Raw genomic sequence first — 25,429 nt, forward strand, 5'->3', positions numbered from 1 at the left:
AATTATGTTCGCATCATGGGCGCAAAGGTGATTACGACTTTGGCGAAATTTCGGGACCTCGAGGACACTTTCGCTCCCTCGGCTTCGCCTCGGGCGCGAAATTGTGTCCCCTCGGTCCCTTCATTTCGCCATCGTCGCAATCACCTATTTTGCGCCCTTGTTACGAAAATAACTATTATATTCACCTTTCTATCTTCATTGTCTTATAATCGAATTGTTCAATATTTACCTTTTTACTCTTTATCCTAAATTACTTTAGTAGGATTAGGAAACTAAATTAGTTTCCTTCCCCTCTGACAGGGGAAAAGCTTCAACTATTCAAAACACTATCCGCCTCATTAAGGAATTAAAATTTATTCATAAACATTTTTACGGGCAGTGCCCATTCGTAAAATACATATAATATCTTACACCGGATTTCGGAAATTGAAAATTAGTAAAAAAACAATCTTAATAGTTTTGGGTTAAACACACGGAATTTTGAACCTATTTGACAACTGCAAGGGTACTTTCATCTGTGACTAAATAATTACCACTAACATTTAATGTCACCACCTACCTTCCTTCTAAGAAATATATGATTCAAAAATCTATTTCAAGCAGTTAATAATCTTGAAATAGACTTTATCATAAGTGGAGAAAACGGATTCTATTTTAAAGTCACATGTGCACGAGAATTAATTTTCTTACGCGACATTGCACAATAAATTTTACACACTTGGTTGTTTTCATGCGTTACTTTATAAAATTCTACCTACATATATGAAAAATTTAATATCCTAATTTTTAATTTAATATGCAAAATCAAAGAAACTGCACTGCAAAAATTAAGTATCTTGAAAGTGACTATACAGTTACTTAAAACCTGACCTGTGGCAATGCCTGATACATTTTCATATTCGCCAAATAATGTTCCAAAACATTTTAAAAACATGGATGTTGATGGATGTTCAAATAATGTTCTAGAAAATTATTTGACAGACAAGAAAATTCTAAAAACGTTTTAAGAACCTTTTTTTGAACGAGCATGTTTTTTCTAAACAGAGGATGGTAGAGATCATTAAGATAATTTTACATTTACCTTCATTTGAGAACTAAAATGCAAACCTTCCTTGGTGGTAGCATAAGCGGGAGAGCAGAATTCTTCTTATTCTGTTAAACTCCTGAATAGACTTTTCATGACTACGGTAGGCAACAGCAGGCAACAGTTACAGAGGGTTTGCGAATAATCCGTTGTGCGGCGCAATTCAGTCATTCGAGACTACGAGATTTAACGAGACATCTTCATATCCTCTATTTTGTGGTCGGCTAGAGTGAAATGACGTCTGCTACACGTTTTGTGTTTGTCTCGAAAATCTCGCGTCTTTTCTCGAATGTGAAACTCATGTTGTGATGATGCTGATGATGATGATGATGATAAACTGAATAACTGTTACACAATATTAAAAGGTCATCCAAAAATACTTTCTTCCCAATTTACTTCTTTACTTCGCGAATATATTTATACAATATTACTATCGAAAAGTTTTCTTCTGAATTTCCTTAATAGTTCAAATTTCGTTGAAAAAAAATGGATCCAGACGAACCAAAGAGGAAAAAATTCAAACTTCTAATGAAGGCGTCAATAACGGAAATGTTTGATATTTCCAAAGATTGGATGAATGGTGAAAAGTTTGCAGTTTGCCGCATGTGTTCCGATCAACGAGCTATTAAAATGACAAATTCAAATACTTCGGGTCTTCACAGACATCTAAAATCTCATCATTCTAAGATTTATGAAGGGATTCTTAACGAGTGTCACGGAGAGGTTCAGTTTAATTTTTTTTTTAAATTTAGATCTAATTTATCTTCAAATCACATCTCTTTTGCTTAATTCATTTGCTAATTGCTATTTTTTTTACTATTTTTCAATATAAAAAACAATTTTTGTTAATTTCACGGCAATTTTAGATTTTTAATTTTTCAAGTTGGTACTAATGGTTTGGTTATAGGGATCCCCCTATTTATACATATTAAAATTTAATAATTTATTAACGCTTAAAAATATATACTTAAAGTAAATCTTAAATCTGCAGGATACTTCGCCTATTTTCATTCAAGTTGATGATTTAAGAAAAGAACAAGAACGAGAACCGATTTCGAAATCAGAATTAATGAGTATGTTTGATATTAAACGTGATGAAATTAATGGTGAAAAATATGCTGTGTGCAAATTTTGCAAAGATTATCGGGTTATAAAAATGACTAAATCGAATACATCAGGATTGCATAGGCACGTGACTAGGTACCACAATAGAGTTTACAACAAAGGACCACAAGAAGAAACGTTTGAAGAGGTAAAAACATTTTTTTAATTACAGCTATAATACAGAGTTGCCACACAAAATTTAATTTTGTTTTTTCCTGATTTCCAGACAAAATTTTCACTTTTTCCCTTTTGTTACTTTCATGAAAAATAATTTAAAATTCTATAAAATAATAATTGAATTAAAATGATGAAAATTATAGTTACAGTAACAATATTATTATAATATAAAATAATGATTTTATTGCTTGAAAATTTTTAATTATTATAAACATGAAGAAATCGATCACTCCGAGTCTTCGACTCGGAGCAGTCGATATCTTCATGTTTTATAAATAATATACTTTTATAAGTTGTTTAATTTAAAAAAAGTTTGTATTTGAATGTTTTGAATGTCTTCATTCCTGTGGAAAATCCTGTTTTAAAAATAAGATTAAAAACAGAAATTGTGCAAATATTTCTCTTCATTTTCTAAAACAAGATAATAATTTTGTTAAAAAAATTGTTATTCATAAACAAAAATAATGCAAAATAAATAAATTTTCTATTTCTTAATCATAGTTGTTTAACAATTTTCTAATTTTCTTTAGAAGTTAAAAAACAAAAATAATTTCAATTTGTCAAAACATAATATTTAATAAAATTTTAGTCTTAATGAAAAGAAGTGGAAAAAATTCTGATGATTTCTATTTGTCATTACAATTTTGATTATAAAATAAAAATTACGTGAAATTTCGATTATTCGAAAATTCTTCAATTAAATATACATAATAGAAAATAAAAACTTTAAATAATTTTAAAAAATTTCGATTAAGCTTTTTGATAAATATTAGTTTCATAGAATTTTTAGCTATAATTAAAAGTATAAAAAGTTCAAATTTTCAAAGATTTCAATTTATAACCTTTACAAAATTCAATTATTTCTAAAAATTACAATTAGATTAGTAACTTATTCAAAATTCAATTGTTATTTAAACCTTTAACTGAAATTAATTTTTAAATCAATTTTTAATTAGAAAATTCTACGAGAATTCAATTATCAAAAACAAACATAGATAATTATTTGAATAATTGAATGTTTCTTAGAATTGAATTCTCACAAAGAATTTTATCAACAAATTTTGAAATAATTAAATTCTTTCGACAAATTTTAATAACATTTTTCGAGGATTTCGATTAAAATTGTATTAAAAATAATTGAAATTCAATTATGAGTTTTATCATTTATGAAAATAATTGAATTATTGCAGAGAATTTTATAAAATAAATTTCAAACAATTAATTTTTTTTCGAAAAAATTTATACAAATTCTATTTTTAATAATTGAGTTCCTGTAAAATTTTAATTATTTAAAAAAATAATTGAATAATCGTGTAGAACTTTGTCAAACTTGTTTTTAAATAATTGAATTCTTTTGGGAAATTTTATTAAAATAATAAATATACAAATTATTGAATTAAGAAAAATATTTGAAAATAATTGAATTTTATTACTTTTGAAAATAATTGAATTCTTGTGATGAATATTGTTATTTATTTAAAAATAATTGAATTTTACAATTCATTTTAAATAAAATTCCTGAAAATAATTGAATCTTGTTATTCATTTATAAAGATAATTGAAATATTGACCATTTTTTTTCTATATTTTTTGAAAATAATTGAATTTCTGTGAAGAATTTTGTTAATTTTTAAAATAATTGAATTCTTGTGATGAATATTGTTATTTACTTGAAAATAATTGAATTTTGCAATAAATTTTATAAAAATTCCTGAAAATAATTAAATTTTGCTATTTATTTATAAAGATAATAATTGAAATATTAACCATTTTTTTTAGATTTTTTGAAAATAATTAAATTTTGCAATGAATTTTATAAAAATTCCTGATAATTGAATTTCGGCGTAGAATTTTGCAATTTATAAAGATAATTGAAATGTTGACGACAATTTTTTTTTTTTTAAATATTGAAAATAATTTAATTCTGTTAAAATTTTTAAAATTGTAACTAATTTGACATCTTTAGAAAAATTGTGAGAGAAAGAAGTGTAGTTTCTGAAAATGTAGGTATTCAGTGTCATTATAACAAAGCCTATGAAGGGTATTATATAAGACATTAGCAATCAATGAAACCTACACGTGAATTTTAATTTTCATTATTTCTTTATAATTCCTAATGTCCATACAACAGTTTCTTGTTGAAACTGGACAGGAAATTGTCAATTGCTTGTAAAAGTAATAAATCTTCAAACTAACACGACTTTCCGGTATATAAGTATAAATATTTTTTTTTTATTAAAGAAATAAAAAATCGAAAACAACAATTGAAATTGTTGAAATACCACAGTCCCACTTGATTAATGCATGTTTATCTTATTATTCAAGTTAGTTTTATTTTTTTTCCGTTGATCTTCGATAGAGAACCTGAATCTAATTAAACGATGTATAGACAATGGAAAATGCATTAACAATGGCCCACATTGAATTCTCCTGTTATCTCTCTGCGCATATTTTCAAATAAACAATTTATAGAAAAGATGGTGCTTAATGTGCGGCATTAATCTTATTTCTTTAAAAAAAAATAAAAAAAAAAATTTTTATTTTCAGTATAATTTACTGAATTCAACGATATAGTCATATTGTAACTCGAAAACAAAACATCTGTAAAAATCGGTAAGAATATCAAATTAATAAATTTTTTATTAACATTTTTATGTTAGAAACTTTACATCAGAGAATTCCTATTACACTCTCATTTTATTATTCAAAACAGGTTAAATTTCTATTTATAAATTTTGATAAACGGTTATAATAGAAATTCAAGCGGTAAAGGCCTTGAGACGAAATGGACATTGACACTAGTTGGACAAAGTGATTGTCTGCTACAATTTATATGTATAAAAAATAAACAATATTACCCGTCAACAGGTTTTTTCAAAATAAAATTTTCAAGTGTGATTAATTTCGTGTTTAGTCCACCTTTGCAAAATAGTGTTTCAGTTTTCTTTCTTTTCTCTCAAAAGAAACAAAGATTGTTTCTCAAGTAAAAATATCTATTGATTTAACAACTTTAATTACAACTTTTAGTAAAGTAGGTAAAACTTATTCAAACATGACTATAATCTATTTTTATTTTTAAAAAAATGAAAAATGTTTAAAGTTATTAAAGCGTTTGCAAGTTTATGAAGCTGACTGAACCACCTTCATAAAAATTATTTTTTATTATGCTATTAATTAGTGCTCAAATAGTACTAATTTTTTTAAATAATGCCGAATTTAGTGCTCAAAGTTTATTTAAAAAAAAAACACTGGTTCTGCTAAATGACTAGATCCGTAAATACCGTAAAGGTCCGTAAATTTGCTTGAAGTCCGTAAAAGTCAGTTTTTTTTTTAAAAAATGTCCGTAAAGTCCGTAATTTGTTCGAAAAAGGACGAAAAATTCGTAAATTCTACGAAATAATTTGGAGAATTATTAAGAAGTTAGAAATGATTGCAGAAATTCAATTATTTTCAAAATTTCTAATAAAATTCGTTGCAAGAATTCAATTATTTTCATAAATAATAACATTTTCACAGAGATTTAATTATTTAATTAACTTAATTTAATTTGATTTCAATTATTTTTAATACAATTTTAAATGAATTCTTTAAAAAATGCAATTATTTGAAATACAATTTTCATTAAATTTTTAATTATTTTCAATACAATTTTACAAAAATATAATTATTCTTAAACATTTAATTTCAATTCCTCGAAAAAATAAAATATTTAAAAAATGTTTTTTTTAAATTCTTAGCAAGAATTCAATTATTTACAAAAATATTAGAATTTTTCACAAGAATTCAATTATTTTCCAATATTTTAATAAAATTGTTCTAAAGACATCAATTATTTTAAATACCATTTTAATTAATTTTTTTTTTTGAAATAATTCAATTATTCTTTTAGATTTTAATAAAACTCTTCCCTAGAATTCAATTATTTACATAAATAATTCTTCGAAAGAATTCAATTATTAAAGATAAATAACAAAATTATTCCCGAAAATTCAATTATTTTGAGGCATTTTAATAAAATTCTTTGCAAAATTAAATTATTTTCATAAATAACAATTTTCATCACAAGAATTCAATTATTTTGAAAAGTAATAAATTTCTTCTGGGAAATTCAATTATTTAAAAAATTCTAATAAAATCTTTCGCAAGAATTCAATTATTTTTGAAAAAATTTAATAAAATACCACAGAGACTTTCAATTATTGCGAACAATTTTAATAGAACTCTTTGTAAAATTTAATTATTTTTATAAACTTTTCGCAATTCAATGATTTTCAATATTTACTATATCCATAAAATTTCCAAACAGAATTTCAATTATTTAAAAAATTTTTTGTAAAACTTTTTGTAAGAATTCAATTCTTTTCATGAACAATAAAAATTTCTCTGGAATTCAATTATTTAAAGTAGAATTTGCATAAATTTAGTCGAAAGATGAAATTAATTATTTAATTTTTATAAAATTCTTTGCAAGAATTAAATTATTTTTATAAATATTTAAATTCTTTCGCATGAATAATAAAATTCGTTGCAGGAATTCAATTTATTAGCAGGATAAGAAAGAAGTAAATATTTTTGATGAAAATTAAGAAAATAAAATATAGAATGGAATTTTCGTCAGTTTTGTAAAGTTTCTAAAACTAATTTTTTTGGTCGTCAAGTTTAATTTTTTGATAGCTACCTTTTTACTATTTTTTTTTATTTTGAAAGCTACTTTTTGGTACTTTGTTAAATTTAATTATCAAATGCAAAGTCTGCACACATTTTGACGTTTTTCTGTAAATTGATAGCAGCGTTTATTCTTCAAAAGGGAAGTCATAAAATATTCCATTTGATGACAGTAAGAAAGATCGTTATTTCTAATATTAGGATCGTTGGTCTCTGAAACTTAATGATCGGAAACATCAATTGTCATTAAAATGTCGAGTCAGAATGCGCACCTACTTTTCAAACTATTGATAATGTCTCGTATTAAAAACATTTCAATTTAATAGCGAATTTGAAATTGCTCACCTATTAAACCCTTGGAGAAAAAAATTTGAAAACAAATTTTTACCATATTGGTCCATTATTGATATTTTAGAAATTGGTTTATTATATTTACAAGATGGGAAATTAGAGAAAGAAATTGAGTAGGAAATATTTAGTTCCCCCACTCGACCTGAGTCTTCCACCTCTCTTGATTATATGTGACAAGTAGCGCCGCGTGGACATTAAGTGTCACTAACTATCAACTAACTACCACCCAACGGGAAGTTGCCAATGTTAACGATTGGTTCAATAATGGGCCATGCTTGGTACCCAATGGTTTTTTCTTAGCAAAACAATTGGCAACCATCATTGGACCACCAATGGTTTAAACTTGGGATGATCACGCTACTGCCAATGATCGGTAGCCAAGCATCGGGCCAATATTAGTTGCCAAGGAATTGCCAAGGAAACAAAATCGATTTTCAAAAGCTTGATTTTTTATTGGCAGCTAACAAAAAACCAAGGTTTTGAAAATTTATTTTTTTTAATTATTAATTAAAATTTATTTTTAAAAAATATATTTTTCAAAAATTTATTTTAAAAAAATATATTTTTTAAAAATATATATTTTTTTAAATTAATAGAACATATTAATTTAATTTTTCACCTCTGGTAAAACAAAGGTGAAAGACTGATAAAAATTCCCTCACCGTTTCTCACAGTGGAGGGATAACTGTGAATGTCTTTGCGAGAGAGGAGCAGGTACTTATATAGAGCCAGTGAAACAGGTCACAAGCGAGAAGAAATCACTAGCATGCACTCTGGCGGCGCTTGTCGGAATTGGCGCAACGTTGGTTGCCAAGCGCTGTGTCGATAACGTCAGGATATGCATGCGCGCCAGAAAACAGTTCCGACAAGCGCCGCCAGAGTGCATGCTAGTGATTTCTTCTCGCTTGTGACCTGTTACACTGGCTCTATAAGTACCTGCTCCTCTCCCGCAAAGACATTCACATTTCACAGTTATCCCTCCACTGTAAGATATAAAGTGAGGGAATTTATCAGTCTTCCACCTTTGTTTTACCAGAGGTGACAAATTAAATTAATATGTTCTATTAATTTAAAAAAATATATATTTTTAAAAAATATATTTTTTTAAAATAAATTTTTGAAAAATATATTTTTTAAAAATAAATTTTAATTAATAATTAAAAAAATAAATTTTCAAAACCTTGGTTTTTTGTTGGCTGCCAATAAAAAATCAAGCTTTTGAAAATCGATTTTGTTTCCTTGGCAATTCCTTGGCAACTAATATTGGCCCGATGCTTGGCTACCGATCATTGGCAGTAGCGTGATCATCCCAAGTTTAAACCATTGGTGGTCCAATGATGGTTGCCATTAATGTTCCAATAATGGAACGGAGTTCGCCAAGCATGGCCCATTATTGAACCAATCGTTTACTTCCCATTGGGCATAAATATTATCAATCGATTTACGTTATTCTTGAATCATTTATTATCTAAACTTTTAACCAAAAAGAATTTTTTAACATAAATAACATAAAATAAAACTTTAATGAAAGTTGCTCTTAATATTTTTATCACTCAACTTTGGCTTTTGCTCTGAGTGTTATTTAAAACTTCTTTTTCAAGAAACGAAGCAGTTAAGCCTAACTATTTTCACACGTACTCGATTCAATGGCGGAGAGGTTTCTGATTCTTTTTTTCGCAACATTTTATGTCAGGAGATTTTAATTGTGAAAATTACTCAAGTATATATATGTTTGTCTAGCATTTAGAGCGAATTCCACGAACCCGGAATTAGTAACTGGCCTCAATCCGCCTGAACGTAAAGTAAACTTACTGAAATTGCCACCAACAAGCTGGGCTAGATCAATTATAGGCTGAGAAACTTTAAATATTACAATTATATACATAGAATACGGAGAAATTTTTCAATTCTTCTTATACGACATTATCTATTTCTAGACCTTAGGTTCAAAATAATCAGAGTTTGAATATTTTAATTTTCCACTCTCATTCAATTTTAGTTTTATTCTTGTTTCATATAAACCTTTAGAGGGCCGGTAAATTTACACAGATTTTAGTAGTTTTTTATTTTAAAAAAAATTATAAATAAGAAGTCAATTCAATAAAAAGATTCGTCAAAATAAATGGTGGCCACCCCAGGCCCATAAAAGGTTAATAGCACAACTTTTTTGAATGTATCAAATTGATGCCAAAAGTTTGGATCAATTTTTCATTTGCTGCACATTTTTTGTATCAAATCGTTGCAATTTATATTATCAAATTGATGCCAACAAATTTTGGATCAATTTTTGATTTGTTGCACATGTTTGGTATCAAATCGTTGTAATTTGATAAGTTAGAGAACATATTAGAGAAGAAATAAATATTTAAAAAGCAAGTTCTCTTTTTTCAGTTGAAGCTAGATCATTTTTCCCGCGTTTCTCTTCTTCACATGTCCTCGCGTCTTTTTTTTGCATAATTGTGAAATATAATTTATGACCTTGTCAGCAGTTGTTTATAGTAGGTGGCTGGGACAACGGTAAACCGCAAGGAGTGGTCATCGGTCATTGTTGTTGCAACAATGCTTTATCATATATGAGCTCCTTGCCGTGTCCTTGCGCTCACCGTGCCATGTGAGCAGAACAGAACAAAAATTATAAACTATAACGAAAGTGTGAGTCTTGTGAAGATATTTTTACCATCTTGAGCAAACTACTCTGACCACTTGTTCCTAAAATTAAAAATTCTTAAATTTCAACATTTTTCTTTTATTTTAAGGCAAATGGCTTTATTATTTTTGGGCTCTTCAAAAACACCCTACTTATTAATTATGGCTCCTTAGGCTCCAACCTTTGGTAAAAAAAAACTACTCCCACCACTTGTACCAAACATCGAAAATTATTAAAATTCAAAACATTTTTCTTTTATTTTAAGGCAAATAGCTTAATTATTTTTGGGCCCCTATTAAAATTTTAATGATTCCAATACTTTATATTTTTATCTCCACTTCGAGTGATTTACTTCAATGCTTTACCAAATTGCTACCATGGTACAACTATAAAAATCCGCTTTTAAAATAAAATTAAAAAAAAAATGACTTATAAAAATTAAAACAGAGTGATTAATTTAGATTTTAAGAATAGTTGGGAAGAATAGAACAGCACCGGAATAGTCATACAGAGGATAAGTAAAGAGTGTGTAGATAAGTTCAAGAAACAATGCGTTGTTTGTCCCTGACACAGTGTCGGCCCTTTTATCGATGCTCCATGCCGATATTACCAATTATTCTAGTCGGCCGACCGTCACTTTCGCATTTGTCACAGCAGCCACACTCGCGAGAGTTGCGAGTGCTTATAAAAAGTAAAAAAAAAGATGCATACTTGCAACATTTACATTCGTCATAATAATGTTATTAAAGCCTGTTACTTGTCGATTGGATTATTATTCGCTGGCAATTTTTTCTCAACTATCTTAATAACCAGAGTAAGTTTAATCTGAAGACTGCGATATTGAAACCGAACATAATTTATAAAAAGAAAATCTCAAAGAAACCTATTTTGAAAGTAATTCCAATTTTGTACGTAATAAATTTCTATTTGTGTAAATACACAATTAATGGTAATTAATGAAATCCACAGTTCATGTATTTTATGTAATTATACTCCATTAATCTGAAGACTTAGTAAATATTACCTAATAGATAAATCAAGTTTCTGACACTAAATGGCAATTAAAAGTTATCAACGCGATCTATCACTGGTACTTTCAGTGTGAAATTGATTGACATGTGTATTATTAATTAGCTTTCTGCAATTAATTTGGTAACATTATTGATAAAATTTTAGTCCATATAACTTGAAATTATTACATTCAGACTAAAAATTTGGTCCAAAAATCTTTGTTTCAACGAATTGTAATTTTTGTTCCTACTATGCTGATTCGACATTTTAATGAGCAGTCACTCAAAACAAGAATCGTGTGGGTTTTCGATTTCACATTATTATGGAACTTGTAATATTTGAAAAGGTGAAACAGACCAAGTTCAATCTCCTTGGAATTTGTCGTTAAGGCCAGGGTTACCAAACCTCTCACAAAAGAATATCGGATAAATGGAATAGTAAACTTTAAGCACAAATAACACAAAGAGCCATTCAAAGGATTCAAAGTATCAGTTTATAAATGGAATTAATAATATATTGACGGTAAAGTGTTAAAATCTTTTCTTTTTTTGTTTCAGGTAAGTTCCATTTGCAGTTATCGATAAAGTTGTTTGTAAGTATTAAAATTAGTTTTATATTTTATTTCTTAAATTCTTAATAATAATTATTTATTATTTAATATTCCTGACAGCATCTAAACCTACAGCAACATTGACAACATTGCCTCAAACTTTTTGAAACTTGCAGCAATGTTGTTAATGTTGCTATAGGTTTAGATACTGTGGGGAATGCAACATACAATATCCGAAATATTATTTAAAATTCATGGTCAATTATACGTGCCTGAAGTTAGAATCAAAAACAATTTTTCCCGAAATCGACAAAAAGTAAACAATCCATTTAAATCCCAAACAAAAACAATCCAAAACCAAAACAATGTTTCAGGTTAAAAAAAAGTGCCCTGATTCTTTTTACATTCCACATTGAATAAAAAAAAGTGAAATGGGTGACAAAATAATAATAATAATTCCAAATAATAGTTTTCAACGTTGAGCTTCGATGCTCAGCGTCGAAAACTATTATTTGGAATTTTTACAGATGATAATGTCACTTCAGAGATATTAATCAATTCATGGATTATGTTAATAAATAGCGTTAGTGGGGCGTTCTTTGTTCATTAGGCGGGAAATTTATAGTCGTGTAAATAATTTCTTAGAAAAAGGAACATTAGCTTTTCATTTTAATGACTACGATGCAAATTAAACCTAGTTGGTCTCGTTTGAGAAATTTGTTTTTATAGCTCCAGCAATGTCACAAAATTTCATGCAGATTATATAATTATCGTTATTGTTAGGGAACTTTTCATATGTGCCAATTACTGTACATGAGTCTTCAAAAAAAATGCTTAACAGCCTCTGTTATTATATCAGCCTTTGCATTCGATAATTAATTTTAAAAAAGTAGCAAAAAGTAGCTTTCAAACTAAAAAAAAATAATAAAAAAGTATCTTTCGAGAAATTAAACTTTGCGACCAAAAAAAAACTCGATTTAGACACTTCATACAAAACAGACAAAAATTCCATTCCATATTTTTTATTTTCCTGACTTTTTCCTAATTTTCATCAAAAATATCATTCAATTTGACCGGTAATCTCTTTCTTATCCTGCTAATAAATTGAATTCCTGCAAAGAATTTTATTACCTACTCATGAAAGAATTTAATTATTTATAAAAATAATTTAATTCTTGCGAAGAGTTTTATAAAATTTTTTTAAGAATTCATTTCTTTCGACTAATTTCATGCAAAATCTAATTTCAATAATTGAATTCCTGAGAAATTTTTATTAATAATGAAAAGAATTGAATTCTGTTTGGAAATTTTATGAATATAGTATAGATATTAAAAATCATTCAATTGCGAAAAGTTTTTAAAAATAATTAAATTTTACAAAGAATTCTACTAAAATTTTTGACAATAATTGAATGTCTGTGTGCAATATTTTATTAAATTTTTTTGAAAATAATTGAATTTCTAAAAAGCATTTTATATATTATTTATGAAAATAATTAAATTCTTGCGAAAGATTTAATTAGAATTTTTTAAGATAATTGATTTTCCAAGAAGAAATTTATTACTTTTAAAAATAATTGAATTGTTGTGATGAATATTGTTATTTTAGAAAATAATTTAATTTTGCAAAGAATTTTATTAAAATGCCTCAAAATAATTGAATTTTCGGGAATAATTTTGTTATTTATCTTTAATAATTGAATTCTTTCGAAGAATTATTTATGTAAATAATTGAATTCTTGGGAAGAATTTTATTATAATCTAAAAGAATAATTGAATTTTTTTAAAAAAAATTTATTTTCTAAAACAATTTTATTAAAATATTTTAAAATAATTAAATTCCTTTGAAAAATTCTAATATTTTTATAAATAATTGAATTCTTCCAAAGAATTTAAAAAAAACATTTTTTAAATAATTGATTTTTTCTGAAATTTTTTTGAAAATGCTATCCTAAATTAATTGAATTCCTGTGTTAATTTTATTATTTATGAAAATAATTGAATTTTGGATAAATTTTGGATAAATTTTATTAATTTTTTTTCAATAATCGAATTCTTTTTGCGAAATTTTATGAAAATACTAGTATTAGCGAATTTAAAGTGAATTCTCAAAAAAACAGAAATAGTAGCTTTTAGTGGCTGAAATCTAAAAAAGTACCCAAATAGTAGCATAATGTAAAAAAAGTAGTGTAAATAGTAGGTTTTAGTAGAGTACGAAGCCTGTTATATTTCAAAAATATTATAAACCATGAAGTCTCAAAAAAAGACTTTATTACTATTCAAAAACTAATATTTTTTACCCTAAAGTCCCCTTTGGACATAAGACCCCCTTAATTATTATTCCCAAATTACCCATTTTTGCACAGTTGAAAATTTCTCATTTTACTTTAATTATAGAATTTTTTATTAAAAAATAAAAATTACGAAAAATGAAACCAACTGTTAGTGCTTTGCTACAATCTTCGGTTCTAATCAATATTTCTTAATGAATGAAAAATATAATTCGCAACACGAAGAAACGCTGTTTAATAGTAAATCCTTCATTGATTGTCAAGGATGCATCATTTTACGCACTCGCTTATAATTAAAATCAGAATCCGCCACTATACTGTAAAGTGCCGTAAGCGAATAAAATTCTATTTTCGTTAGAGATTTCCAAGAATTTTCTTATTTTTCCGACTGAATTGTGCAATATAAGCATAACTCGAATACTGATTAACGATAAATGTATTTATTAATCCTTTATACATACCATTTTTACGACGCAATTGATTTAAGTAGTGAATCTTTTGTTTTTAATAACGCATGTTAATTCTAATTTTATATGGGTAGCAAGGATTCTCATAAAAATCACTAATTCCAAGATGTTTTTGAATATCAATTTTTTTGTAGTGCCATATTGCAGAAAAGTTTATGTATTATTCATTATTTTTTTTTCATTGTCAATTTTCTAATATACTTTTAAAAAAATGTATTTTTTAAATGTATTTTTCTATAATCCTGTTGTTTTCACGGTTTATTATTTTCGAAATTTATTGTTTTTTCACTGAGGCAACATATTATCCATATTATTTATGGAAAGAATACTATAAAATAATACATACTCAATTATTTATAATTCTATAACCTTGTTCTAAATGCTAAGTACATAATTTTTCCATTTTTGTTTCAAAAAAAAAAAAAAAAAAAAAAAAAAAAAAAACCTCATAAACACATATGTATGTAGAAGATGTATTTTAATATAATTTATAGTTGAGTATCGAACAATAAGTAAATTATTTTTTTTAAATATGTCTTCAGGGATGAATAGATAGTACATAAAATGTTATTTTTAGAAAAATACAAAATTACTACCTAGTGATAATAAAGTGCGATTTTAAGTATAAGTTTATGGTATTATTGCAAGAAACAGTGACGTTAAAACTGTCGGGACTAATGATTATTATATGCACATTAGTCTACAAATCTAAAGAATACAATTTGACACGCACAATTATGTAATTTAGAAGACGCTAATGATTATTACATGCGTGTTACGTAAATAAACGCTTTGATAAAAAAAATAAATTACAGGTAGATAAAACAATTTGCAACTATTGAGTAAACAGTGAATTTCCCATGCTGATTCTCACCAGTAATCTATAATCTGAAGGCAATTTTTGAAAAAAAAATTTAGGAAAAATATACACTTCAGGGAACAGTAAATAATTATAATTGGTCTGTAGTGGCAAATATACTTAAATAATAAATTTAGCACCAAAAAGTATCATTTTTATGAGACTACCTAACGTACTGGTCTGGTAGTGAAGAAATTATTTTTATCAAGTATTTATTTTTAATCGAAGTGTATGTAGGTATTCTAATAAATTCGTACTCTTCTACTAAAACCTACTATTTACTAATTTTTCTAGGTACTATTTTGGTACTATTTTTGGTATTTGGTACTATTTGGAATTTGGATACTTTTTTTTATTTTCGACACTAAAATAAAAAAAAAATAAAGAAATTATGAAATTAAAAGCTACTTTTTTCTACGTTTCAAAATTTACACTACTTTAAATTCGCTAAGAAGTTGAAATAAAAAAATAATTCTCAAAATTTTTTTTAAAATTCTTAAAAACAATTCAAAAAATTTTCGATATTCAATATCTAATATTTTAACAACAAAAAAATTCAACTATGTATGTATTAAAAAATTTTTTTTTAAAAATACTTTGTAAATATTCAATTATTTTCATAAATTATAAAATTATCACAAGAATTCAATTATTTAAAACACAATTTTCAAACAAATTTTTGAATAACATTAATTATTTCAAAAGATGTTTATAAAATTCTTCTCAGCAGTTCAATTATTTTTATAAATTATAAAATTCTTTTCAGAAGTTCAATTATTTAAAAGAATTTTTATAAAAATCTTCCCAAGAATTCAATTATTTTTAAAAATTATAAAATTCTTCTTCTCAGGAGATCAATTATTTTTAAAAATTTTAATCAAATTTGTTGCAAGAATTCAATTATTTTTCATATAAATAATATTAAACTCATTGTCGAATTTCAATTATTGAAATGAATCCTCGAAAAATGCAATTATTCTAAAAAATTTTATTAAAATTTTTCGAAGGAATTCAATTATTGTAAAAATTTCTCGAAATTTTTAATATATCTACTTTTTTAATAAAAAAAATTTTTGAAAAAGAATTCAATTTTGTATTTAAACATACATTCTTTATAAAATTCTTTGTAAAAATTCAATTATTTTCATAAATAATAAATTTTTCACAAGAATTCAATTATTTAAAATTTTAAAACAAAATTTTCATAAAGTTTTACGAAAAATCAATTATTTAAAAAGAATTTTATAAAATTCTTCGCAGGAATTCAATTATTTTTTTAAATAATAAAATTCTTCCCAGGAATTCAATTATTTTTAAAATTTTAATAAAATTCTTCGCAAAAATTCAATTATTTTTAAATATTCTAATAAAATTGTTCGCAAGAATTCAATTATTTTTATAAATAATAAAATTCTTCCCAGGAATTTAATTATGTTTAAAAATTCTAATAAAATTCAGCGCAAGAATTCAATTATTTTTATAAATCATAAAATTCTTGTCAGGAATTCAATTAATTAAAATTTTTTTATAAAATTCGTTGCAAGAATTCAATTATTTTCATAAATAATAACATTTTCACAGAAATTCAATTATTTAATTAACTAAATTTAATTTTATGTAATTTCAGTTATTTTTAATACAATTTTAAATGAATTCTTGGAAAAATTCATTTATTCTTAAAAATCTTATTAAAATTTATCGAAATAAATTTAATTATTTAAAAAACTTTTGATAAAATTCTTTATAAAAATTAAATTTTAATAAAAAATATTATTTATTTTTTATTTAAATAATTGAATTCTCGTAAAATTTTCTAATAAGAATTGATTGAAAATTGAATTTTTGTTAAAATTTTAGATAGGAATTGAAAATTACAAGCATTACAGTGTAAATTTTTAGAAATACACTTGAACACCGGTTTAGCGGACTGTCGGGGGGGAGTCGTCCGTTAAATTGAACAATATACTTTTAACGAGTCAGAACAAAGAAAATCGTAAATCACAACCTAAAAAATCGGCTAAACCGGCGTTCCAGTGTAATTATAAATTTTGAAAGATTTTTAAATTGAAATCTTTGAAAATTTTAATTCTTGTAAAACTTTAATAGTATTAGAATTTTCTATTAAAAGAATATCAACAAAATTAGAATTTTTATTTTGAAATCACTTTTTTTAATAGAGAAAGATGTAAAATTTTAAGTGGACATTATGCTATTATCATTGGGTAGAGAAAGAAAGATTTGCATGAAATATATTTTTGAAATTTTAGTTTGCAATATAAAAGAGACGCATTTTACTTCCACTTTTCTATCTTTCCCTTTTGCCTCTTTAAGTTTTTTCTATTTCATATCAAACATTTTTTATTGTCACATAATAACTTTATCTAGCTTATTATTATCTATTATTTCTTTGTGTAACTTTTTTTTCTATAAAACATTTCGTTGGCACTACCAAAAAATTTATTTGCAACTGAACAAAACCAAGATTTTGGTGATGGAAAAACAAAATTATAACAAACTAAACAGTTTTGTTGTATTAAACCAAAAAAATTTAGTTGGGAAAAGAAAATTTTTGTCATACCAAACAATTTTCTCAGTGTAAATAATATAACAGCCTCCATGTCCTACCCTAACGTCTAATCTAAATAACCTCTATAAACTAATTCGAAGCCAAAGAAGTAGAAGAAGAAGAAGAAAGAGAAGAAGAAAGTAAAACCATTCAATGATTAATTCTCGTTTACTTTTCCAGCCTCTTGTGGTCTCTTTAAAATAGTTAGACATTTGACACGCGAGTCTGTATTTTAACCTGCTCCATCTTCTTTTTCTTACTGATTGGCGAACCTTCAAATGGTGGGAGTAGACACATATATAAAGTTTGCAACTTGCTTCCACGAGTTTAGTTTGCGTTCGTGTTTGCACCTCGCGCCATATGACCAAATATATTATTTAAATATCAAATCTTCCATTGGCCAAAAATAAACACACTCATATATTGAAATGAAAAAAACAAAAATTCATGTATTTTAAGCGTGATTTTTTTTTATCGCCCCTTAACAAACAGTGCGTCTCTAACATGAAAAAAGGAATACCACTTTCTTTACAAGATATATTATGATGATAGTGAGTTTTTTTTTAAACTGGTTAAATAAAAATGCAATAGTGCGCTATTTTCTCAAGTGTTTCTTCAAAAAAAAAAAAATCGTATTTCTCCCTAGAAACAACGTATTTCTTGTAGTAAGCAATTAAGTTTCTCAGATAACATGGATAATTACGTATAAGATAAAGAAAGTTTTTTAAATGTGAATTTTGAAGCAGAAAATAAAAAAATTCGAAAAAGTATTTTTTTTACCGAAAAGAAAAGGGAGCAGAAGAGTGAAAGTGCGTATATTTTGTGATCCTGCAATGACCATGGTGGTGAGCAAGATCAACATGTATCCCACCACACCAAGGAGATCTTTTTTTTCGGGTCTTCATACGAAGGTAAAGACCAATTAATTTCTCAATAAAATTAAAATCATTACACTGTTAAAAATTGGACTCCAACTTTACACCGAAAAGATTGAATCGATATTGTTTAAATCCCTCAAAGTGCAGATTGGTTTAAAGTTTTTAGTCAATCCAATCAAATGATAATGTTCACAATTGTTTCAATCTCAGAAAGTGTGAACACTATCATTTGATTGGACACTGTTAACATAATAGTTACAAACTGCAACGAATTGATACCAAAAATGTGGATCAAATTGATCTTAATTTTTGGCATCAATTTTATACATTTTAGTATCAATTTGATACTTTCAAGAAAACTGTGAATATAATTTTCAAACTTTAGGTGTAAAGTGTTGAAACATTCTGAAGCAATTGGTCTTGTTTTAAGGTGAAAATAACTGCATTGAAAATTACTTCCCTTTTACTATTGTTTTCCTTTAAGTCGGAGTGCTATTATGGAGCACTCTTGGTTTTATTGATATTAATGTCATCCTGACTGACCCTGAGCAATTTAGTACGAACTGTTCTCAATGCGGCACGAGCCATACTATTATCAAATTGAACAAATGAACGGAGGATCAGTTATTTTAGATTGACCTTTATGACCTTATCATCCAATCATTTCCTGACTTATGACTTTTTCTTTTTGTTTTCATATCTTAGCATTGCACTTAAATCTTTCAGGACTCTTAAGTTTCAATTTTTGAAACTTTAATCCTTATTAGCAATCCTTGAAAACTATTGTTGGATTTTAATTTACATTCCAGGGGAAATAGCTGCTCTAAGATAACAAGAACAACCTAAGTAATAAAAATAAGTAAACAGTTTACAAACTACTGATTTTAAAAAAAAACCGTTACACGTATAATATCCAAAGATGCTATTACAGCAAAGAAAAGCTTTGCACTCATCTACTAAAACCTACTAATTACTACTTTTTTTACGTTATGCGACTATTTGGGTACTTTTTTAGATTTCAGCCACTAAAAGCTACTATTTCTGTTTTTTTGAGAATTCACTATAAATTCGCTAATATACTAGAAATCAAAAAACTATTCGAAAAAATGATAATCAAATTCTTTAAAACTATTCAATCGAGTATTCAATTATTTTCAAAAAATATTCGAAATTCTATTTTCAACATCTAGTATTTTCATAAAATTTCGCAAAACAATTTAATTATTGAAATTGATAAAATTCATTCAAAAATTCAATTATTTTCATAAATAATGAAATTTCCACAGAAATTCAATTAATTTAGAATTGCATTTTCAACAAAATTGTGAAAAATCAATTATTTAACAAAATTTTTATACAATTCTTCACAATAATTCAATTACTTTCACTAATAATAACATTTTTCATGGAAATTCAATTATTTAAAAAAAAATTTTTTTTGATAAAATTCTAAGCAAGAATTCAATTATAATTTCATAAATAATAAAACTCGTCGAAGAATTTCAATTATTTTCAATACTATTTTAAATTAATAAATAGAAAAATTCAATTATTTTCACAAATAAAGTTTTTCACAAGAATTCAATTATTTAAAATAAAATTTTCATAATATTTATTTTTTATTTCGAAAAAATTAATAATTTAATTTATTCAATTATTTAAAATAAAATTTTCATAATATTTATTTTTTATTTCGAAAAAATTAATAATTTAATTTATTCAATTATAAAAATATTCAAACTTTTTACAGGAATTACTTTTTTCGAAATAATTCAATTATTCTTTTAGATTTTAATAAAATTCTTCACAAGAATTCAATTATTTATGTGAATAGTTCTTCGAAAGAATTCAATTATTAAATATAAATAACAAAATTATTACCGAAAATTCAATTATTTTGCGGCATTTTAATAAAATTGTTTGCAAAATTCAATTATTTTCATAAATAATAAAATGGCTTTTAGGAATTTAATTATTTTCAAAAAAAATTTTATAAAATGCCACACAGACATTCAATTATTGTCAAAAATTTTAATAGAATTCTTTGTAAAATTTAATTATTTTAAAAAACTTTTCGCAGTTCAATGATTTTTAATAGTCTACTATTTTTATAAAACTTCCAAACTGAATTCAATTATTTAAAAAATTTTTCGTAAAAATCTTCGTAAGAATTCAATTCTTTTCATGAATAATAAAAATTTTTCAGGAATTCAATTATTTAAATTAGAATTTCCATAAAATTTGTCGAAAGAAATGAATTATTTAAAATTTTTTATAAAATTCTTCGCAAGAATTAAATTTTTATAAATATTTAAAGTCTTTCATGAATAATAAAATTCGTTGCAGGAATTCAAGTTATTAGCAGGATAAGAAAGAAGTAAATATTTTTGATGAAAATTAGGAAAAAGTCAGGAAAATAAAATATAGAGAATGAAATTTTTGTCAGTTTTGTGAAGTGTCTAAAACGAGTTTTTTTGGTCGTCAAGTTTAATTTTTTGATAGCTACATTTGTACTACTTTTTTTAGTTTCAAAGCTACTTTTTGCTACTTTTTTGAAACTAATTATCGAGTGCAAAGTCTGATTAAATTCCATGAGCTTTTGTTTGGGAAAATTTCTAAATATATTAGGTACCGAGATCCTGAATTTACATTAAGGTGACAGACGATAACAAACGACAGTACAAAATGTTAGAAGTGGATTGTATTTACAGTTTAAGATACAACTATAGAAGCTTTTGAAGTAAATCAGATTGAATTCAAAATATACTGAATTGAAATGTATTTCTAAAACATCTCATTACTATATGATAGCTTTCATAGATCAACTTGCCTTTTATTTTTAAAAAGCACATACGAACTTTTTTCCCTATTTTAATTATAGACTGTCTTAAATATTAATAATTTCTTGAAACTTTTTAAAAAATTAAAAATGAATGTTAAATACTTAATTTTTTTTTTTTAAATATAAAAGATTTACTTAAGTTGTAACTCTTCTTTTATGCTGAATATAATTTAAGAATTTTTTCACAAACAGACTTAAGTTTTTCTAAAGGATATCAAATTAAGACAAAAAACGTATCCAAATTTTTGCATTGCTGTTGCATTGCAAATTAACAATTTTAATGCGTTTTTTGTTATAAACTGTGTTTATTCTATCATTATTTCTAAATAAAATAAAAATTATTGTTAAGAATATTCTAGAAGAAAATACACTTCTGTTTGATTACCTCGTACGTTCTATTTAAATACTTCAATTTCCTGCTTCCGTTTACTTATTGAGTATTAGTTTCACTCGAAATAGCACACTTCATTTACATTCTATCTGCTTTTTAAATAAAATCTCTTTTCTTAAAATAATATGTCTAATTAAGAAAAAATTATAAATTATTTACAAATTTCTATTCACCGAGTTTTTCACTTATAAATGTTTTAATTAACAAAATTTCTAATTCCGATAGAAAACAATTTTTTTTAAATACAATTAAAAGAAAACGAGGAAGAGAACTAGATGGGAAAGAAAGATTCATATTTCGAGAATCGTTTTGCAGTTTTTATTGCTGTTGCAATATGGGAAAGAAAATTTTTTTTTGTACGTTGCATGTTTAGTTGCAATATTCTTAATTTCACGTGTAGGTGTTGAAAAACATTAACAATGCACTTTCTCTCACACGTATAATATAAGTTATTTCCTCATGACATATTTTTTTATGTGAAAACACTTCCGCTGCATATACGAAAAATGAGAATTTTGTAAATATTTTAATATACTTTTTTTATTTTTATCATTCCAAGCAGATTTTTGCGTGGGAAAAAGCAACAAAGTTAACAAAGTGAACAATGTTTTTGCCTAACAATAATTTTTTTCTTTTATTATTCCGTAAAAGTAAAAAACGTATCTTGTGCCATATAAAGAAATAAATAATCAAAAAAAAAATAAATAAATAAGATTGATTTTAGTTTTGTCGTCTATGTAAATCTAGCAGTTTATCAACATAACTTTTTTAAATAAATAAGATGCGATTGGAATTTTCAAGTAATTTTATACCTATTGTATACTTTAACAGAAAATGTCTTAAGAAATGAAGATTCATTGTTATGGAAAATGTTGGTCATGGCCGAGAAACAATAACACATGTTGTATGGCACATTTTTCATTTTAATTTCACTAGAAAAATTCTATTCCATTATTATATTAAACAAATGATATTTATAAGAAAGTTGAAAAATTTTGCTTACAATAAAAACGTGAAGGTTAAAATCTAAATAGTTTTACTTTTTGTTTTAAATTCTATAAGAACCCCAAATAACTTTGAATTGAGGAATCTATAAGCAGATTTCCCAAAAGTCCCTAAGCATAAAAAAAGTTGTATCAAATCCCCGTAAGAAATTAATGATTAATTAAATAAAATCTTAGTTAGGATCTCAAAGTTTAAAAAAATCAAAACCAATCTAAAATCGAAAAAAAAGATTTACGAATTCACAAAACAGAGAGCAATCCAAAAACTGCATGTTGCAAAGAGCATCATCTTAAATTGTAAAAATTATGATACGTTTATTTTTGCATATTATAAACTGCGATATAGGTATTACATCAAAAAATAAAGGCACTAAATTATTTCCTTATTTATCGTCAAGGTTCAGCTTCTTCTTCTTCTTGTCTTGATTTATAACAAGTTTCTTTATATGGAAATTGTAATTTCAAAAGCAGCATGCTATTTGAGTATAAAATCGGTAATAAAACTACTTGCATAATCACATATATGCAACAAATTGTATTAAAACTCTTGCGATAGATTTCAAGATGAAAATTTTTACAATTTATGTTAAAATCGATTTTCAAGTAATAAATTATTATTTATTATGCGACTCACTAACTGAAGTATAAATGAGTTATAAATAAAATTTAAAATACTTTTGACGTCGAATACTATTTTTTGCTCGCAGATAATTCACATATTATTAAAGAATTATCAGCTATATTTTTTTCCTATATAGACACTGTCTGGGAATATTTTAAAATAGGAATGAGAAAAGAATAATTAACGGAATCAGAGCTCGATAACCAGTGAAATTCTTCAATTAATTAAATATTAGAAAATAAAAACTTCAAATAATATAAAAAAAATTCAATTAATCATTTTTAAAAATATTAATTTCAAAATTTAATTATTTCTAAAAATTCACGATATATTACTTTTAATATTCAATTATAATCTAAAATTTTAACTAAAATGCATTTTTATGAAATGAAAATAAATTTTTGTTAGAAAATTCTACGAGAATTTAAATATTTAAATACAAAAATAAATACTTTCTTAATTAATAATCAAATGTTTCTTAAAATTGAATTTTTATAAAGAATTTAATCAACAAATTTTTAAATAATTGAATTCTCTCGACAATTTTTAATAAAATTTTTAAGAATAAATTCATTATTCGAGAAATTTAATGAAAATTGTATTAAAAATAATTGAATTCTTGAGACGAATTTTATTAAAATTTCTTTTTAAATAATTGATTTGTGAAATTTTATTGAAATAGTTTAAAAAAAAAAAACTTAAAAAAATAATTAAAATAAATATTTATATATAATAAATATATAATATATATATTAAATATTTTAATAATATTGAAAATAATTGAATTTTGACAAAATTTATTAAAATTATTTTGAAAGAAATTGAATTGTTACAAAAAATTTCATTAAAAGTTTTGAAAATAATTTAATTCTTAGAAAAAATTCAATTATTTTTACAAATTCACAATACAATGCTTTTAACATTAAATTATTATCTACAATTTTAACTGAAATCCATTTTTACATCAATTTTTATTTATTAGTAAATTCCACTAGAATTCAATTATTCAAATACAAAAAAGAACAATTTGTTGAATAATTGCATGTTTCTTATTAAAATTGAATACTCATAAAGAATGTTATTTAATAAATTTGAAAGAGGAAAAATAAATTTTTAATTTTTAAAAATTCTAAATTTTAAATAAAATAAATTTTTAAATAATTGAATTTCTTTGATGAATTTCAATAAAATTTTTAAGAATAATTACATTTTTCGAGGAATTCGATTAAAATTGTATTAAAAAATAATTAAAATTTTGCAATGAGTTTTATTATTTTTATGAAAATAATTGAATAATTATTGCGAAAAACTTTATTAAAATGTTTAAAAAGAATTGAATTTCAGTGAAAAATTTTGTTATTTTTGAAAATAATTGAATTCTTCATAAAAATTTTATAAAAACATTTTTTTTAATAATTAATTTTTTCAAAATATAATAAATATTATGAAAACTTTATTTTAAATAATACAATTCTTCCGGAAAATTTTATTTGTGAAAATAATTGAATTTTTCTATTAATTAATTTAAAATAGTACTAAAAATAATTGAAATTCTTTTATGAGTTTTATTATGTATGAAAATAATTGAATTCTTACTTAAAATTTTATAAAAAATTTTTTTTTTAAATTGAATTTACACGGAAAATGTTATTATTAGTGAAATTAATTGAATTATTGTAAAGAATTGTATAAAAATTTTGTTAAATAATTGATTTTTTCAAAATTTTGTTGAAAACGCTATTATAAATTAATTGAATTCTTGTGAAAATTTTATTATTTAAGAAAATAATTGAATTTTGGATGAATTTTATCAATTTTTTTTTAATAATTGAATTTTTTTGAAAATTTTATTAAAATAGCAGATATTTCAAATCACATTGAATTTTGTAAAAGAATTTTATAAAAAATTTCCTTAATATA

General features: G+C 24.4%; 1 protein-coding gene across 4 annotated transcripts in view; it reads left to right on the top strand.

Moving 5' to 3' along the window:
• The window catches only part of LOC122502102 (NAD(+) hydrolase sarm1), a 72,774-nt gene that overhangs the window by 2,322 nt on the left and 45,023 nt on the right, over positions 1-25,429 (top strand). For 2 of the 4 annotated variants that reach the window (XR_006301606.1, XM_043612004.1), the window contains exons 1-2: positions 1,287-1,807; positions 2,076-2,336. The exons of 1 other annotated variant lie outside the window; for it this stretch is intronic. Coding sequence is in view for 1 of the 3 variants with exons in the window: in XM_043612004.1 (XP_043467939.1) it covers positions 1,571-1,807; positions 2,076-2,336 (498 nt within the window). In the remaining 2 variants the exon portion in view is untranslated. Of the gene's footprint in view, positions 1-1,286; positions 1,808-2,075; positions 2,337-18,107; positions 18,684-25,429 lie in introns of those variants that run through there. One more of the 4 variants, XR_006301609.1, reaches the window with a different exon arrangement.

Source organism: Leptopilina heterotoma, unplaced genomic scaffold (assembly GCF_015476425.1).
Source record: "Leptopilina heterotoma isolate Lh14 unplaced genomic scaffold, ASM1547642v1 Lhet_220, whole genome shotgun sequence".
NCBI lineage: Eukaryota > Metazoa > Arthropoda > Insecta > Hymenoptera > Figitidae > Leptopilina > Leptopilina heterotoma.